This window comes from Pseudopodoces humilis, chromosome 3, assembly GCF_049639895.1.
Source record: "Pseudopodoces humilis isolate 2021_Gansu_Grassland_sample_001 chromosome 3, ASM4963989v1, whole genome shotgun sequence".
In the NCBI taxonomy this organism is placed as follows: domain Eukaryota; kingdom Metazoa; phylum Chordata; class Aves; order Passeriformes; family Paridae; genus Pseudopodoces; species Pseudopodoces humilis.
In genome coordinates, this window is record NC_142202.1 from 36,106,297 (window position 1) to 36,126,106 (window position 19,810).

At 37.8% G+C, this 19,810-nt stretch overlaps 1 protein-coding gene across 5 annotated transcripts in view; it reads right to left on the reverse strand.

Moving 5' to 3' along the window:
- The window catches only part of RMDN2 (regulator of microtubule dynamics 2), a 48,386-nt gene that overhangs the window by 15,386 nt on the left and 13,190 nt on the right, over nt 1-19,810 (reverse strand). For all 5 annotated transcript variants that reach the window (XM_088053742.1, XM_088053744.1, XM_014255944.2 and 2 more), the window contains exons 6-7: nt 9,133-9,208; nt 7,401-7,478 (exon numbers count right to left, since the gene is read on the reverse strand). In XM_088053742.1, the coding sequence (XP_087909868.1) occupies nt 7,401-7,478; nt 9,133-9,208 (154 nt within the window). The remainder of the gene's footprint in view (nt 1-7,400; nt 7,479-9,132; nt 9,209-19,810) is intronic.

Here is a 19,810-nt window from a genome sequence, read left to right on the forward strand (position 1 = left end):
TTGTTACATGTTGTCAGTAAGTGTTGCACACAAAAGCACAAAAAATTATAACCCAGAGAGAAACAATATCACAAAAATAAAGCTTTTGTTTTCATCCTCTTTCACCTATCTCATTCTTGAAGCTTCTTCCAAGAATATAAAATGCTTTTTACAAAACCTCTCCAGCAATCATGGAGTTCTTACTCATTGAAGCAACAAGATGTTGGCCCTGCCATGCTTTCCCGCTGCGTTACAAACTGCAGCATGCTGCTTAAAACTTCTAATTGTAGGTATGTACATAATTCCTTCCCCATTTCATTTCTCTCATTGTTGTATAGTTTCTGAGACATATTCTGCAAGAGTTGATAAAATAATTTTTGCAAAAGTGCTGTTTTCTTCATGTCAATCTACTGTTGCCTTGTTCTCACTTCTTTTGGAAGAGGAAGGGCGTTTCTATACTCCTAGGACCCTCAAATCAAGAGGGAGGAAGAGAGGGGGTAAAAATTAAGGGAATGCGTTGCACAGCTCTCTGCAAGAGCACACAACACCCAGGAGATACACACTGCACAGATACAATTACCACACTCATGTCTGCTGTTATGCAACAGTGAGGAAACAAAATTGCAGTTTTTCCATGTGGAGTATAATTAACTATTGAAAACGCAAGTTCTTCCTGGCAGTTACTTTATTTTCTTATGAGATTTAATCAGAACTGATTTACTGAGGTTTTAGTCTTTATTTTGTCTGGCTTGGGTGCTGCTTTGCACTACTCAAACTTTTAAAAAGCCCAAACATATATGCAGTTGGCCATTTTTATTTCACAAATCCCATCAAGCTAAAACAATGTTTAAAAGTGAAATCCATGTAAGCACATTTCACACAAAAACAACCACTGAAAGGAGGTTGTAGGAGGTTGTTTAATTTCTCTTCTTCCAGGTAACAAGTGATGGTACTGGAAGAAATGGCACCAAGGGGAGGTTTGGATTGGATCTTAGGAAAATTTTCTTTACTGAAAGGGTGGTTGAGCATTGGAATAGACTTCCCAAGGAAGTGATGTAATCACCTCACTGGAAGTGTTCAAAGACATGTGGCACTTGGGGACGTGGGTTACTGGTGAACAGGATGGTGCTGGGTTAACAGTTGGACTTGATCTTAAGAAGTCTTTTCCAACCTTAATGATTCTATAATTCTATGGCAGTAGTGAGGTTTTGTCAATGTTCACTCTATTCAGCACTATACTTTTTGACTATCCCAGAGACAATCTGAGAGTTCTGTGATGTTTTCAGCTGTCAGACTTATCTGCTGCTGGCTTGAATTTGTTTCAGCAACTCTAGCCCTCCATATAAGAAGTGCCTAGTTCACACAAGCTGTCCAGGTTCCTTGCACGGTCAATAGAGAGGCACTTCCATTAGGCAAATCCTCTTCACCTACATTAGCCTGGGATGAACACTTCTATCTTTCTTTCCTTCCTTCAACTACAAAAGGAGCATAGACCCTGGGGATAGCTAAAGGCAGCTGGGGTGAATCCCATCCCAACAGCTTAACTGCGCTCCACCTGAGTCTGTCTGCACTCCTCTACGACTGAAGTGGGACAAATGGAAAAGTCCTGTTATATGCAATACACAAAATTGTTTCCCAGAGCAATAGTGATGAACAGGAAATTAACCCTTTCCCTAAACACAGGTAAGCAAAGTCCTTAATCTGAAATAACTTTATTTGAGTAACTCTTACACCATGTTCAATGAAATGGAAACATCATTCCTACTATACCAAGTTACTAATCATTCTCCAACTGTGAGCAAGCACAGGGAACGGAACTCGAAGTATAACATGCGCTAGTGTAGTGCAGAATTGACTGCTACAGTCAAGGTTACTCCAATATGCAAAGTCTATCTGGAGGTCCACACAAAATCAAATATAAAGAGAGGGTAACTGTCACCAGCTACAGCAATGCCATGATTTCACTTAGTGAGTGTTCCAAGAGTGGTAGAGTGTATCAGGGAATAAGGCAAACAGCCACTGTTGCAAGTAATAGCTACAACAATAACAACAACAACAAAATTAAGGAACGAAGATTGGTATTGCCCTATAGATGGTTTCCAAATGTTAGGTAAGTTTTGGTTTTTTTAGATCTCCTGAACCCTGATGTCAGCCCTGCCAGGAGCCTGAAAATTCAGAGAAGCACTACAAGGAACACTGCGTTTCCAGAGAATATCAGGTTCTAATGTACTGGGTCATTCAGGAACATCACTCCCCAGCGGCTATATACAAGGAGAGCTAGTCCCACCCACTCAAGAGCAACAAACAAAGGCCTGAGGAACCATCAGCCAACTTCTGATCTCCCTTAGAGCTGAAGGGTAGAAGGTCATCCTGACAGCCTGGCCTTTGCCAAGGAGAGGAGGCCACTCCAGAGTATCCAGAGTATCCCAAAGCCAATAGAGATGCTTGTCTCAACCAACCTCTCCTATCTGTCAAGGAGCTGTCATCCATTTATATTACCAAAATTTCTATTCTATCCAGAGATGGAAGGAAGACACTCCCAGAGTTAAAGTGAGGCTGAACATTAAGTTCTTACTTGGTACTCTTCCATCAGGCCTCTTCTATCTCTGAGGGCCAAGACAAAAAATGTGGTTTTCCCCTAAATACTGGGAAAATGAATTTCAAAATATCCCTTTCTCTTCCTTAGCCTAGGATCCCTAGGATCAGAAAAAAATCATATATACATATATATATATATACTGAAACACTGGCTGGATTGTTGTCTTCTGTTTGTTTTTTATAAAAAGCAAACCTTGCCCCATGACACCTCTTTTCACATTGGTCACACGTTGGTACGAAGGAAACTAAGCTGCCTGAACAGAAAAATCATCCAGGGTTGATTTTCAACCCTAAAGGACATCCTCTTCCAATGCGTCTTTGCTAATAGCTCACTGAAGACATATCACACAACTGCCTTCCATAAAGGCAAATCACACCATTGATCCAGCTTCAGTAAAATATTAATGACACCTAATTAAATATCCCCAGAGAGTTTCTTTTTCATTTTCATTACAATGTATTAATGTAAAACTGTATTAAATCATTTTGCAATGTTTTGACTTCTGGAAGAGATTAAGTAACTGGACACCAATTTTGAAATATTGGCTTCCAACAAAAATATTCTCTTTCTTGCCAGCTGAGGAACTGAGACAATCTGCACAGTCATTTAGATATTTATCCAACTTGAATTGGGCTTTTCACTTTCCAGTAAGGGAAGCCCACTTAAAGAGCGCACAAAGGAACTGGATCAATTTGTTCCCTGATGTGACCCAAACAGATACTGGGATAGACCAGAGACAAATCCAAAACATGGCACGCAACCTGCAGAAAGAAAATCCCTGGAGATCTCATTTTTAACACACTACTAGCATTTACCAGGGACTGTGATCCAGTTTCACAAGCACATTCTAGCTGTTCTGTGCCTGTCCTGTAATGGCAAGTAGACGTCTTAGTTTTATAAGCTATTTGAAACATTAAAACACTTAACCCTCTCTCTGCCCCTCCCCCCCCCCAAAAAAAAACCCCAAAACATACAATTATAAAGAATTATCAGATAATTGTGCCCAAAACTTTAAGGAAATAATTCTTAGATACTATGTACCATAGATCCATTCACTTCTTGTATATACAGCTGTCGCCCTGAAAACTCAGCTTCTGAACTTGCTAACATGGTTTTCTAAGGACTTTCCCAGGACAGTAACTGTAAACATAGATATGTGTACATTCTTTCTGTTACATGTCTTGTGATGGGCATCTCTCATGGCCAGTGCAGTGGGAAAGGGTTATCCTGACCATCCAATCCCTGGCCGTGGTCAAAAGCCTATAAATCCTGGGAGGAAAAATAAAACGCTCTCTTTCCTTTCACCACACCTCGACCTGTGTCCATGTGATCTATTTATCTTCAGCGGCAACACACAGCAGGTTCCACAGGCAAAATTTTGCCCACCGTGACATCAGTGAAACGACTGGTGAAAATCTTGCCTACCTGATTGTGATACCAGAAATAATTTTCTAACAGACCTGATAGGATTCTGTGATGCTCTTCTTTTATACAGATCTACTGCCTTTATAATAGTAAGAGAAATAAGAAACAGCAAAAACAAAAACTGAGTTTTAGACAAGGTAGTGCACAACTGTTTCTCACAACTGGCTCTGCATCACAGACAAACCCCAGCTGCTGTGACACAGTGAAAACGCAGCTGATCCTTTCTGCTGGAAGGTGCTATGACACCTGGCATTAGCTTCATTTCTGGCCCAGCAAGAATAACTGCTGAGTAAGAAATTTAGCAGAGCTATACCACTGCTCCTTGCAAAGGACTGCACTACACTGAGGAAGGTGGGAAATGGCAGTCAGGCCAGATTAAACTCCACGAATTAAACAGCTTTTACTAGAACAGTATGCAGTCTTTGCTTATATATTTCAGTCTCCAAAAAATCTTCTGAATTTGTCTCCCCTGGTTTAGGGGTGACAGGATTGACAGTTGGACTTGATGATGATCTTGAAGGTCTCTTCTAACACTGATGATTCAATGATTCTATACTTCTTACCGCAAAGTCTTTTCAACGGATTTTCATTTGTAACCCTGAGTTACACTTGAAGCATCCCCATTTACAGTACCTAATGCAATTCCTGTTTGTCATCCAAAAAAAAAACATGCTAGACAATAGCAGTAAGATCCCCTAACATTAAATCAGGAGAGAAAGGGAAATCTCTGACTATACTAGGAAGACTTAAGTACATCAGATTTCACAAAACTGCCATCAAAGCCTATAAAATATCAAAAACTTGTTATCCTTTTTAACTACACTGCTTCAGTAAAGGAATATGTGACCAAAATTAGACAAGAATACCCTTGGAACCAATACCTATGAAAGAACAAATATTGGGGCCAATCCTAACTTGATCCCAAAGTCAGCTAGGCTAAATGTGAAAACCCGCCTTCTTGCCTGAATCACCCCTTTTCTGCTTCTCTCACACTGGTCAACACCTTCCCAGCCTCAACAGTGAGACTGAACATTAGAAACAGAGCATCTAAGAGGAGCATTATCATTCCATCTACAAGTACCAGATGAGTGACAAAGGAATTTTTCAACACTTCATCATAATCTCTACCCTGACAAAGTATTTGGAATCAATACCACAGCCAACAGCCCTCTTTTGGGATAATTACCACAGCATGAAACTTCACAGTCTGCAGAACAGAAGCAAGGACTTTGGCAGATCTTCCACAAGCTCCTATGACTTCCTACATCACATGCCTGGCCAAAACCTGGGTTAGTGGATCAGCACAGAAACCATCTCCCTCTGCTGAAACTAGTGAGGATATTACCAATCTCACTGGACAAGGGTTAAAAGCCAGTAATGCCTCTAAACTAATGTTTCCAAATGACCTCATCTTGCTACTGAAAGTGTGCAAAGACAGTAAGTTTTTAAGAGCTGACAGCCCCAGAAGTTGAATAAGATGTTATTCAGTCCTATATTTGCATTTAGAGTACAAAAATCTGTTCTGTGTTTCAGGTTACTATTTTGTCATGGCAGTCACACAAGGCAAGAATTAAAGAAAAAAAAAAAGAACAGAAATCTGAAATGAATCCTTACATATTTCAGTGGCTACATCTGTTTAGGTACATTGTTTCACTTAAATAAATGCAGGTCAGGTCATAACCTAAAGCAAATGATAATCTGCGGTTTCAGTGTTTAGTAAGGAAGCCCTGCATAGATGTTGCAAGTGTGGGATATATGAATTTGTAAAGATACAGCCAATACAACCAACCACATGTATTACTCAGTCAGGAAGTGGTGATTATCACAAAAATGAAATGAGTGAAAAAAAAGTGCAGTAAGAACAAAGTGAGGTATACTGAAATTCTGTGTTTCCAAAAAGCAGCAGCTCACATAAGAAATAAGCCATGAAAAACATCTGTGAGTATTTGGCATAAATGGAAGCTGCAGTCAGCTGTTGGGCACATCACAGTATGAAAGTGCTTAAGTAATCATTGGTGAGGGAGATGCTTCTCTCTGGACAGGGCACTCGGTGCCATGATCTAGTTGAGGTGTTAGGGCATGGGTTGGACTCTATGATCTTGGAGGTCTCTTCCAGCCTAGTCATTCTGTGAATTCCATGTGAATTCTCAGAGGCAGGACAGCAGGCATACCATAGGATCATCTTCAGCAATTTATTTTTGCATAGCTAATGCTGATATTCAAGAGTAGACTGTGAAAAAAAACAAAAGGCCAAGTTCCTTGAAAAAGCTGGTGTCGTTCCTTATTCAAATCAACAGAGAAAAAACATGGTTGCTAAAAGCTCTTTGAAAGTTAAATATATAAACTGAAAAAACTGATGAAAGATTACTTTGCATTAAGTCTTGTTGCAGATAAAAACAAAGTCTGCAACGTGTCACAACAAAACCTTCTTTCCAGTTTGCAGGCACTTTGTAGTGACTTGCATTGGGACTATCCAAAAGAAAAAAGCTTGGCTGGAATTCACTGTCCATTAGCAGTCATTATTCTAAGAAGACTCACAGTGATCTTTTACAGCATAGACAAGGCAAGAATGTTTTCTTCCAACAAAAGATTCCTCAAAGCACTAGAGATGAACCAGTATGGACAGCCAGCTGAGCCCTCAAAGATGCGCATTACCAAAGACAACTCTCTTATTATAGCACAAGCACAATTTTGTCTAAAAAATTTATTGACAGTTAATCTTGTAAACCAATTATTTTATTTTTTCATATATGAATACTTATCACTACAGAATCTACTACAACCAAATATAATCTGTATAAAATATAAATAAAAGTATAAGTATAAATAAAACAATCTTTAAAAGCACTTGTAGTACTGGTATGATGCAAATTGCATCTCTAGCAAAACTCATTGGTGAAATACAAATTTTTATGCATGAATATTTTCTGGACATTCCCTTGGAATTTACCAAGCCAGTATGGTAGCCTTGCTGCCACAGATATAATCCCGCTGCATGTAACTGCCTTTACCTTAAGTTATGGATGGGAAATAAAGTTACCACAAGGCTGTGTTACCAGCCCAAGTTCACCCAAAAAGTTTATGGCAGAACAAAGTGAACTCAAGAGGTCATTCTTCCTCCCTTCCAAATATCAGTTACTTTTCATTCATTCATTCAGAAAAAAAGCTGAACACAACAATGAGGGTCATACAAGCACAACTTACCTAATTCCATGGCAGGAATGGTCAGCTGTGAGCATCGTGCATCTGCTAGTGAACTTAGGAAGTGTAAATGTCTACTTCATTTAGCTCAAAACATCTACTTAAATAAATACCTACTTTGTCTTAAGTCTCACTAATTAATTATAATTTTTTAGAATATTCAATTCACATGTTAGATAAATAAAACACAACTTACTGAATAGCACCATCTTCCATTTAGGTAATACAAAAAGGGATCTTGAGGCTTAAGTTCAATTGCTTTGTCTAGGTGCTCCTATTGGAAAAAAAATTAGTATCACTTCAGATGTTTGTATGGCAAGTGTGTTTACATTCTAAGTAGTTTGCTGCAAGTCAGAAACAAATTCAGATATTCTCTTCTGCTGAAATTGTCTAACAACCGAAATATATTTTAACTAGCAAATCCCTTCCTCACGGAGGGAAATCACAAAATTATTTAGCAATGTTGCACACAATGCAAGAAGGTATGCTGTATTTAGAATGTGACTAAATAACTCTAAAGTTCAGTCAAATAATTCAAGAACTTTTGTCTTAAAAAGTTAACAACTTCAATTAAATTAATTTCATTTACAGTTAGCATTAGGAAACTGTCACAGATCAAATCAGTGAGGAAGCAACTACTCTTGAATATATCTTACATGCCAGCACCCATTACTGAAGCATAGATCCTTCCACCTTGGAATGTGACTTCTCCAATGAAATGGGGCACAACCAACTGTTGTTGTAATGTGAAATTCAGAAAATAAAATGGTTCTTTTTACAGTGAAACTACAAAACCTATAAAGTATGTAATGAGGTCCTTGTTCCAAAACCATTTTAATTTCAGGTCATGAATATCTTTATTTCTCTCTCCAATTTGCCAAAGAAAGCTCTCATTGCTCAACTTGATTTGGAAGAAAAAATAAATATTTTCAGCCCTACCATTTGTCTCTCAAAATAAATTTTATTTGAATATTTCTTTTTTATCGCCACATATCTGTCTTTCTAATTAAGCCAGTCACAAAAGTATTTGACTTACACATATACAAAAGACTACTATATTATCATAGCCACAAACTATTCAGATAGGAGCTATGTTTTTGTACTACTATTTTCTAAGATCAAGAGATTTCAGGTTTTACTTGTGAGGAGGAAAGCCTCCCTGAAACAGCTACTGCTCACACCGCGGACTCTTAAAACTCCATCCTCAAACAGCTGCAGCACTTGTGTTTTGTCATTTTCCCTTCATTCCCAGCTTGTCCCAGTGCTCGGGGCTTAGCTCACTCACACGGCTCAGATGTAACTAATGCACACTCAGAGGAAAGCTCCGCCGCACTCCAAGTCCTAACAAGGACATGGTGTGGAGGAGCCCATCCCAGGCATTCCCCAGGAACTAGAACATGTCTGTTGCCTTTCAGTGTCACCCAGAAAGGGAGGACGCCTGCTTGGAGGTCAAGGGACGGATGGGAAGTGTCTAAGCAATGCTGAGGACAAGAAGGGGGAGAGCAGCACATGTAACACAAACAGCTAACTCTAAAAAACACAATTACCTTGGCAAGGACAGTGTTAAAACAAACATTACTTAAGGGCGACATGAAGGATGACTGCAAAACTGTGTTAGTTCATCATTAACTATTTCATATGTTTTGATTTTCTAAACAGAATCATTATTGCCTTTCCTCCCTCCTTTGACTACAAAGGAAATCAGAAATCTTAATGCTGTTCCCAGAATCCTACCTCAATTCTTGTATTTTGCAAGCATATCATTTATTTGCATATATAATAATAACCTTTTCAATTTAACTTCAGCACCAAAATATACCTGTGAGGCTGAATTACTGTGTTGGAAAAACCTGTCTTTGACACTATATAAGGAAGTAACTTAAAGGAATAGCTTAAAAAAAACAACCCCAAATCCTACAAAAACATACCTTAAAGAGATAACCATTCCTGATTTTGTTTTGTACACTTTCAAACTGAGACATATAGCCACACATAATTGCAAACCTGAGAGGGGAAAAGAAAAACATACACACATACTTTTTGTGATTTAAATAAGCCTTTGAATCAAATTACAAAATATTTCAATACCTAATGCACACATTTACACCTGCTTTTTTTCCTACCTGGCTGTATGGAAGTTTGGCATGAGCTATACATATTCAGGAACAGACAAAAACACAAACCAAAACAAAACAATGGAAACAAGGAGAAGTTTAAATGACTCTGTTTGGGTTGTCAGTTAAGTGAAGAAACTTCTCCTCCAAAATTTCAGCCATTTAGTTCAGAGCGTGACACTTCCAGACTGGCTCTACCATTGACAGCAGCTTACCTCGACACATTGTGCACTGCACCTCACAGGGAACGTGAGCACCACCAGCTGCAGAACCTCACCCATGAAGGCGAATGCTTGGGGTGTGCCCAGTAGGAAGCTGTGCACACCTCAGAAACATTCACAGTTGCCTTCTACCCTTCCCAAGGACCCCAGTGCATTCCTTGACATCTGACCTTCTTCTAGTATCCTTAAATGTAAAAACATACACACATTCTTCTCTAACAGGATCACTACTGCTATTACTAGACGTCTTTTGCTAGGATCATTATTACTTCTATTATTATTATTACTATTATTAACTGGGGACACTGAATGGTAAAAGAAATGTGAGATAATTTCTATAAAATATTTCTATTGTTAAGCAGCTATAAGTGAAAATATTGTCAGACGTAAACCTATAAAGATTCAGATCTCCTAAGCAACACTAGTATCTTATTGACACTTCACCTAAATTACTATTGCTTTCTCCTTATTTCTTCAACAGTTATAGAACCTCTATGCATAAGGAATCTCTTGCACAGATATCAATTGTAGTTTCCTCAGACCTGTTTTAATGGGTATTAAGACAACTTTGCACCTCTGTATAAAACTAACAGAACCACAATCGTTAAGCAGCAAAACCTCATGTAGATTATTTTTCTATTGTTTTTCAGAATTTTATTTTTTTATCAAATATTTTACAATGCAACACCAAATGAAAATAAAAAGTAATCTTAAAAGAGGAAAATCAAGTTGAAGTTCAGAGGAAAACATGAGTTATGCAAGAAGCTTATTGAGTTAATTATGGTAACACAACCACAATCTGTATGGCACACACAGTTTTTAAGCACTATTAAACATCAGCTTTCTCAAATTTCTTTATATAATGTAATTATTCAAGCTCCAGTGAATCCTCATTACAATGTCATTACAAGTACAATCCAAGAAATTATTTTATTGCTTACAGTTATACCTTATAGTTTTAAGTCAGAAATGCTCATGCTACAGGTTGTTATATTTTTTGGTCAGTAAGTGTTCCCGGGTAAGGCACAGCATCAGCAGAACAGCAGTTGAGTCTGTGAGAGCTCCAGACACACTGTCAAACACTGTTGAGCTGGGTGTTTGTTGTGACCAATGTGCACTGGATAAAATCCAGCTAATGGCAGCACTACTGCTGACAGAGCTGCAGCCAGAATGCATTTCCTATGGGAATGTGCCGCAGTTGATGGAAAAGGCAAGGGGTGGGGTCAGGAAAGTTCAGGTATTTAGAAAGAGGGGGGAGGTAGTGAAAACTTTATTAGGGTTAAGTAACTCAGGCAACATTGCCCCTATTCCCTTCACTCATTAAGTGCTAATCAGATAAACTCAGCATACCATAGCTAAACGGATTGCTGCTACAAAAGAAAACAATGAAAAGCGAACAAGCTAATCCAGCATCTTGCAGTATTTCCCTGTCTGTGCGTGACAAGAAAGAGGGCCTTAGTTTAAACTAGTTCAAAGAAAAACTTCTACTTACAGCTAAAATCTCTTGGGAGGGAAATCCCAATGAAATTTTCACCAAATTAAAAGTAAGCTAACCTACTAATTTTAAATACCCGTTATTCTTCCAAGGGGAAAAAAAAAGAAGCCTTTTATATCTTTATTGTTTTATGGGGAGGGGTGTTTGTTTTTTGGTTTTTTTTTGTTGGTTGGTTGGTTTTGGTTTTTTAAAATTTGTTTTGTTTTAAATTTTATACTTTTGAAATGGGGTAGACAGCCAATTGATAAAAATTGATTATTTAATTTTTGAAATTCTATGGCATTTTAGACATTTGTTTCATTTCTAAAAAATCCCCCAAACAAAACAAAAAATGTGTCCTTCCATTCCTGAAAAGAATTTTTAGACATTTTTAATAATTTTTAAAGAGTTTAAAACACAAGGCAAACTTTTATTTTCAGTGGTGCAAAGGGTAATGTTAATCATCAAATAGTCTATGTTGGAAAGGACCTTAAAGACAGAGTTTCAACCCCGCTGCCATGGCCAGGGACACCTTCCACTAGACCGGGTTGCTCCAGAGCCCCATCCAACCTGGCCTTGAACACATCCAGGGATGCCCAATCTCTGGGCAATCTGTTCCACTGCCTCACCACTCTCATGGTGAAGAAAATGAACAAAGAAAACAAAGCAGGGAGTAACTAGAAACGCTTCCATTTGGTTCATGTCGTTCTTTCCGAGGCCTCGGCGCTCCCTGGTCACCTGCCCCATCTCGTGGTGACAGGGGGAATACTAAAAAGATGCTCATACAACAACATGCAAATATCTAATGAAATGGGTAAAAAGCACATGTCTGTTAGAAGTGCAAGCGATATTGGTTCTCTGCACAGCCATTACCTCTCTCACACCCTTTGAATATCAGAGTACTGATTACAGAGCTTTCACAGAGAAAAATAAAGAGGAAATCATATCAGCAAAGAGCTGCCATTAATGACTTATTTGCTGAGCAGATGTTACTCCTGGGTAATGAAAAAAAAACAGCCCCGAACAAATTCATCTAGATAAACACAACAATAATTACCTCATTAAGACAGACACAGTACTTCAGTTGGTGCAAAAAAATGTTATTTCCAGAAGGAAGAAAAATTACTGAACACAGTGTAGAAACATATGACTAATCACCACAATTAATAAACCTTTATTAAGCATAAACACAATCAAACAAACTCAAAATAATAGGTCAGCACCATGTTCCTCTGTTACAAATGATGTCCTGAAACTCAGACTTGCAAGAAACTCTAGCTGACAGATGGATGCCAAGTACCTATGTAGCCCGCACACAGAAGGTCCTGATCAAAGTGAGTTAACATTTTCCCTTCTGGTGCTACAGAATTTCTATGTGTATTCAGGCCAGGCAAAACTGTAAGGGGAATACCTTATCTACTGCCAAAAAATGAGAAGCAGGTTGATCCAGTAATTTTATCCAGCCAATTTGAATTTTCATATCAAAAATGATACCAACACTTAAGACTGTCATCCACATCTTATTCTACATGAGACAAATTCACAGAAAATATTATGAAGTCTCAAATTAAGATTAAGCCACACTAGGGCATTTAAATACAGCATTATCTGTGTTTGCCCTGATAAATTTCACATGGTCAAAATCAGAAATAACATGCATCTTCCCAGACTTGCTCCTTCCTCTTCTATATACACTTCTATATATCCCAATTCTAAAATAACCTTTTATGTCACGTAGACTTTGAAAATGTGTGGGTACAGGGCTTACATTTAGAAATCTAGATCTCCATTTTAGCATCCCAGTATCAACAGGGAAGAAAAATATAAATTTTTCTTAATTGTATCTGACAAGATTTTGCAAATGGGAGGAGAGTTTGTGATATTTACCCCTACCAAAGTTTAATTAATGTGTTTCATAACTGTTTTTCACTCCTCCTCATCTGAGAAATATTTAACATGTAAAGTAGTGCGTGCTAAGGCAAATGTGTGGGCAGCACACAAGAGGCCCAGTGAAAAGAAAGGTCACTTCCAGTTCTAAATGTGTTCTTGCATCTCCTCACCTCTGCATGGCTCAGTTCTGTGCATGCCATCTTATTTTTTAGCCCCCAACTCCCCCACTCACCAGTTTCACCCACTTACATATTCTGATAGTCTCTGCAATGCAGTGAGACCCATAGGATTTCTTTTGACATGATTTCAATGAGATACCAATTTCTATGTAGGGAGATTTTGCAACTTAAATTACTGATTATTATTCCCGTTGCACTGCCCTTCCTGAGATCCCAGTTTTGCATACCTCATGTTGTATCACTTCACTACCAAGATACTCAATCTACAAAAATGCATCTGACATGAAGTTTCCATGGAAAGGTAAAGTATTGGTTTGATATGATCACCCTCATGGGGATATGGAAACAGTGGCTGAGAATGTCTAGGATTGCCAACACACCAAGTAAGATGTGCCAAGGTGCAAAGTAAAGTGTTCAGGTGATTTTTTTGTTTGCAGAGTTTTTTTGTTAATGGGGATTTAATTTCCTTTTCCTTTTTTTTGGAATATAACTGAGTCTACACTGTAAAAATTGGCAGAAATACATTTTTTGTATTAAAAATTCACCAGAGCACTGAAGCTGAGCTCCAGGGAAACATCAAATGTAGCACACACTTGTGTAGGTAACACTTGTAAAAACATGAGAAACAAACCTCTACTTTGGTTTAAAAAACCTCAAAGGTAAGGACATTAAGAATTCTGGCTTAATTTATTGTAACACATATACCAATACATACCAATACATATATTCCCTTGGTATACCAAACCAAGGGAAAATGCTGCTGCTAATGTGTATTCACAGAAGTTCACTAGTAGGACATGTGGATGCCATGTTCTGCATTCCTTAGGCTGTGAAACCCACAACTGTTTTAAATTCGTTTCCAGAAATTTAACTTTTATTTCTATAACAGACAGTTGTTGCAGATGGAAATACAATCTTGAAGAAATTAGCAGGATAGTCTTCACAAACGTAGAAACAGAGTGAAACAATAGCTTTCAGAGACAGTAACACAACAATTCTCCTTGACAGAAATGTAATAGGGATAATTAGGTTGTCAGAATTATTTATTCTGTGACCATTCTCGCAAAAAAGCTTGTAGTAAACAGATCTTTTCACAAGTCAAACCTTCCTTCCCTGCACTTGCATAAGTATGCTGCAGTGTTTCACTGATCCACTTACTTCAGGACAACCTACAGCTTTTGAGAAATGGCTTCTGAATTTGAAATTTTAAATTAATTTTTAAAAAATCATTACATAATTCAAAGATTACTGACTAATATTACATATAATTAAGAACAAAGATTGCTGTAAAATTTCTTTGGTCTTTCCATGAATCAAATACAGGGCAAACAACTACTAGCTGGAAACCTTGTATTTCTGCACAAATTATCAATTCCTGAAAATTACAACTGCATGATAAAAACGGATGCTTGTCACTTGCAAGTTATCTGCCTCATCTAAGTTTAAATAAGGGACAATTAAGGGCAGCAGATAACAAGCATTTAGATAGAAACAGGTGAGGATTTAATTTTAAAAGGTCTTGGTGGTATGACCATATCCTACAACATATTCCAAAAATTTGAAGAGTTTTGTTTCACTGGAGAATTATTTTTATGCCATTACACTTCACAAACCTGACAAATTATCTGTTAGAATTCTATTACTGAGGTGGAATGTTCACTTTTTTGTAGGAAGTTTGTGTAAAATCGCCAAAATACCCAAATGACAATGATTGTTCGTGTCCTCCATGGAACCAAGCTGTACTACTGTTCTGTAGCGTTGCCTGCCCGTGAGAGACTCTCCCTAAGCTCTGGAACTCACAGTATCTGTGCTTCTAATTAACTCTCATACACATGACATGACAGAGAAAACTCTTGGGGGAAGGTGTGTTCAGGAAGTCTTAAAGCTACTGGGTTCTCACTTACTAACTTCACTTCCACCTAAATAAGATGTGTGATACAACTCCCACCAAGAGGTGAGTTCTAGAGAATAACACAAACTCAAGAGAAGCACCAAGTTTGTTTGTGGTAAACAAACCAAAGCTCAATGCAAAGAATGACCATTTTAAGTAAATGTCCTGAAAATTTGCCACAACAGTAATCTTTTTGTTCTTTGCAAAGCCTGTAACAAGTTCTCGTCAACAATAAAGGAAATGTGGGGATCTGCGCAACAGCAAAGAAACCTTCCAGACCTTGTCCCCAAATTCTTAAAGAAAAAACAGCAACAAACCTCCCACAAATACAAAAATCCACTGGTTTTGCAGAAGAATTTAAAAGTGATTGTTTAGTTTTAAATAAAAGCACTGTTCTTATGCACCTACATTTTGTTTTCTGTAATTGTAAAGTTGTAAAGCACCACAACTATGTAAAGCAGCTGCAGCACCAAATTGTTCACATAGAACTTCTAATTAAAATCTGGGTGATACAGATGATCCATGATCCAAGATGAACTGCGAGGATTCACAGCTGTCCTCTGGGAATCAGACTCACAAAATCAATTTGTTTGAGGCTTAGAAAACACAAGAGGACATGCAATGGCTGATGATAACTTTTGCATGAGAGTTCCTCCACACCTTGAAAAAATAACACTGACTGAACAAAGCCACAGATCACTTAGAATATTTACTCTGTCTTTCTTCAGGGTGTTCATACAAATAATAAAGCTATGTTTTTCCTTTCCAGTGTTGTCATTTATTCCACTAATTTAGAGGTCAACATTCAAAAAGCCTGAAGGTTTTTGATCTCATTGGCAACTATGAGATTAAGCATGATCACATGTTTTCAAAAATCTGGATTCAGATATGAAAATTATTTCCAGCTGCAATTCATTACCAAAACCAACTGACTTCTTCAAGATATTTTGCTTTCTTTGTTCTACATATGTTTCCTCAAATTTAATTTGAGCTGAATACTGGTTACTTGTTAGTGTTCTGAACAGTAAGTTGAACAGTTCAAGTGTTGATCTATTTTATCATACAATTTTACAGAAAAATATAGGTGATACACTAAGAAGATATATGGCATCTTTTTGTTTGTAACTAAATATCAAAAGTAATGCAAGACAGCTCTAAGCTCATGAACTCTAAGCTTATATTAGCAAGTTTGCTCATGGAACCATTCCACCGAATTCCATTGGTGGACACAAAAAATGTGTTCTGTCTCGCAGACACCTTTTAGCAGCTCCACAAAACAGAAGAATACCTGCTCTGGAAAAGGGATGTTTTTGCTTGTATGATTCTGTCTACACTAGGACAATTATGGGGGTTCAAGGTGTCTCAATAACTTGTTTATTTGGTAAATAGAGCTTTCACACAGCAGGGATAAGCTTCTAAAAGAAACTTCCAAACAGGAACCACTGCATGACAGGCACAGTGTACTTTTTTAATGGAAAAAATGAAATGTTAAGAAATGCCACGTTAGAAAAAGTTCGATAGAAGATTTAGTAAGAAACAATATTCAACAGCACAACGGCAAACGACCCTTCAGGGAATAGTTTTAAAGATCAATTCAGCTCCAGTGAGGAATTCTCAATTAAAACCCAAAAGAAATTGACTCCAAAAATGAAAACAGGAGTACACATTTAAGCCAGGGGTATTGGTAAGACACTAAGAAGAGGTTCTATAAATACACCAGAAGGAAAAAACACAGAAATGAAAGTGCAGAACAATTAGCAATGAGGAAATAACAGCAAAAGATGAAACCAATGAAGCTGAATTCAACTTCTTCCTCACTTATATCCCTCCTGCTCCATGAGGGTTAACTGTAAGTAGAGAGCAAGTTACAGGACCAGGAAAAGAATAGGCTGTCATTTAATCCCCACTTATTTCGTGAGCTATAATATATTAAAGAGTTTAAGAGAGCACTATAAACAATGTATGAGTGGACAACAAGATAGGAGCTATATCAAACATGACTGAAAACCTCAGTTATGCTGATTGGAAATATCAAAACCCCTCAGAAATTAGTAAGAAATGAACAAAAAACTTTCTTCAGTCAAGGTCAGAACACCAGCTTGGTCATCAATAGCTGATACAGACTGGCATAGTCTTACATGCAACAAACAGATGGGCTCATCTTACGTAGGCTAAGATTATTTAACTTGTACAGCTTTAGAAAATTTTATGTTGGCAGTGAGAGTAAAAGGAAGGATTTTGGTCTGAGACAGTATTGCTTTCACACTGAGCTTGCACTCATGCTGAGCTTCTCATTTGTGTATCTAATCTCCTATTACAGCCAGCAGAGACCCTGTTCAATTCACAGGATCCCTGCCTGGACACAGGTGCCTCCTGCCACTGGAGATGCCCTAGGGCTTCTTACCACTTCTGAATGATGGCCTGGAAGTGTAGAGACTCCCAAGATCTTGTGTGATATCTGTCATGCCATGCAAATATCCTGGCACATGAAATGGCACATGCTGCCTTTCAGTCTCCACCCCCTAAGTGCAGGATCAGACCCTTGTTCACATGCAGGCACATATGACAGATACAGAACATCCAGGAATCCCATCTGGAGCTGGGTATTGCCCTTCAGCTCTGATCTTTGACCACCCACCAGTGATCCTAGCACCTTTTTGTATAAATATTTGTCCTATTTTTTTCTTTTCAGTTGTTTTTTCTCTTATGAATATTCTTCTTAACTATGGATTTCATATTACTTTCACATATTATTTATTCATGACTTAACTGCATTGCACTGTTATGTGTTTATACACAGTCTTATCTACTTATAATCTCAGGTAGAATTCTGTTTGTGTACAACTTTGAGAGCACAGTTTTTATACGGAAGATTCCCTGAAGTCTTACTTCCTGATGATGGGAATTAACATGTGAAATAATGTTTAGATAAACTGGAAAGATTTGCATTAGGCCAGACTCAGATAATATAGATCTGACACACAGCTGACTACAGAAGTCTGATGGGTAATGCAGAAAGCCCCAACAGCAGGCAGAAAGGCAAACATAGCTGCTATCAGGGAGAAGGAGAAGAAGAAATGTTACAGGCAAACTAACCTGAAGAATACAAAGCAGTTAACACAAGATTTTTGTGAACAAGCAGTATAAAATATAACTCTGCCAAGATAAAAAGCCTGGACTATAAAAGGAATGCAACAAATGAGATACACCTTGTTTATGTGGCCTTTGACTTTGTTCTGCCTGATGTGCCTCAAGAATCTAACCACAGAAATATTGTTTAGATTAAATCACCTGTAGAGATGGTTGCAGAACCACGTTCATGTGAACCTGAACATCACTTTATGTGTCAGCCAAAGTTTAGTGCTGGGTCCATTATCTACCAGTAATTTCATTAATTAAGTCAATGATTTTAAAAAACCTATACAACAAAAACCACTTTTGAAACAAAATGTTAATCCCTAAGGGGATGCATTTACAAGCCTAAATGGCCTCAAACCTGAAAAATGGTCAGAAATAAACACAAAATCAATTAAATGGGTGTAGAATACTTTACAAAGAATAAAATAGAATAAAACAAGTTAAAAAAAATACAAAATAAATCAAACTGGTTAAGTAGCAGCACAGCAGAAAAATATCTACTGGGACCACAGATTGAACAACTATTGTTATGCTAAACAAAAATATACCAATGTCCCTCTGGAGCTTGGAAGTCCATTATGGCCAGTATTTAGAGCCTCAGTTAGATTGGGACAACCATTACACTCATATCACACTTAAAACGTCATGCAGCAAGTCAGAAGGATGTCAGAAAATAAAGACAAGCAGATAATATATTCAGGAAAAAAAAATATATAGCGAGCTATTTTAATCTATAATGTCCATCTATACCTCTAGAAAGACATCAGTTGAACAGTAACTGATAAAACCTCATGTTCACTTGCAACCCAGATACATGAAGGATGAAAACTGCAAACCATAATCCAGAAATCCATTGGCTGTTACAAGAAGCAGTAGCTTAAAAAATGTAAGATTTTCCTCTTAAACCTCTCAGTTGGGCTTTCTGAGCTAACCTCTGGAACACATCCCCTTACACTCATAATTCTTCCCCTGCTAGATGCATCTGCCAGGACAGGATCTCACATGTGAAGTCCAGCAGACTACCTACATCTCCCTGAACAATATGTAAGAGTTTATCAGCATTGTTACTGCCAGTGAAGTTGTATTTATACTAGGATATTTTGTCAGTCTTGTGGCCTAAGGAGGAAGGGAAGGGCAGGATTCATACTTGAATGTGATTTTGTGGTTGTTTATACACAGAGTTCTAGCTGAGATGGATACACCAGCATTACTCTGAGGAAGTGGCCATGACTGTGGTCAAGGCAAAGAGCAGAAATGGCTGTAAATTGCTTTCAGAAAGAGAGAAAGCAAGACAGAGAATTACCTAATTAAATTACAATGTCAGTATCTAATCAAGTATCCAAACCTGAGATAGCTGACATATGCTCCCTCTGTTGGCAATGGAGATGTGGTCAGCTGAGCCCCAGGAGAAATTTATCTCACTCTCATGCAAGACTAAAAGGGCAAAACTCACTCCAGTGAACTGCACTCCAGAAGTGACTGCTTCTCTTTAGATTGTGACAGGAGCATGGGGTAGAAGTATTTGTTTTAGATACGCAGAAGTTTAGTGAAATCCCATCCCACAAGTGCAAAGACAAAATTTATGAATAATGTAGAAACCAAAATGGAAAGGAAAAGCTAATGCTATTAGAAAAGAAATCAGGAGTTCAGTAAAATCTACCAATGAAATACTACAGTGAGGAACTATCAGCTAGAACTC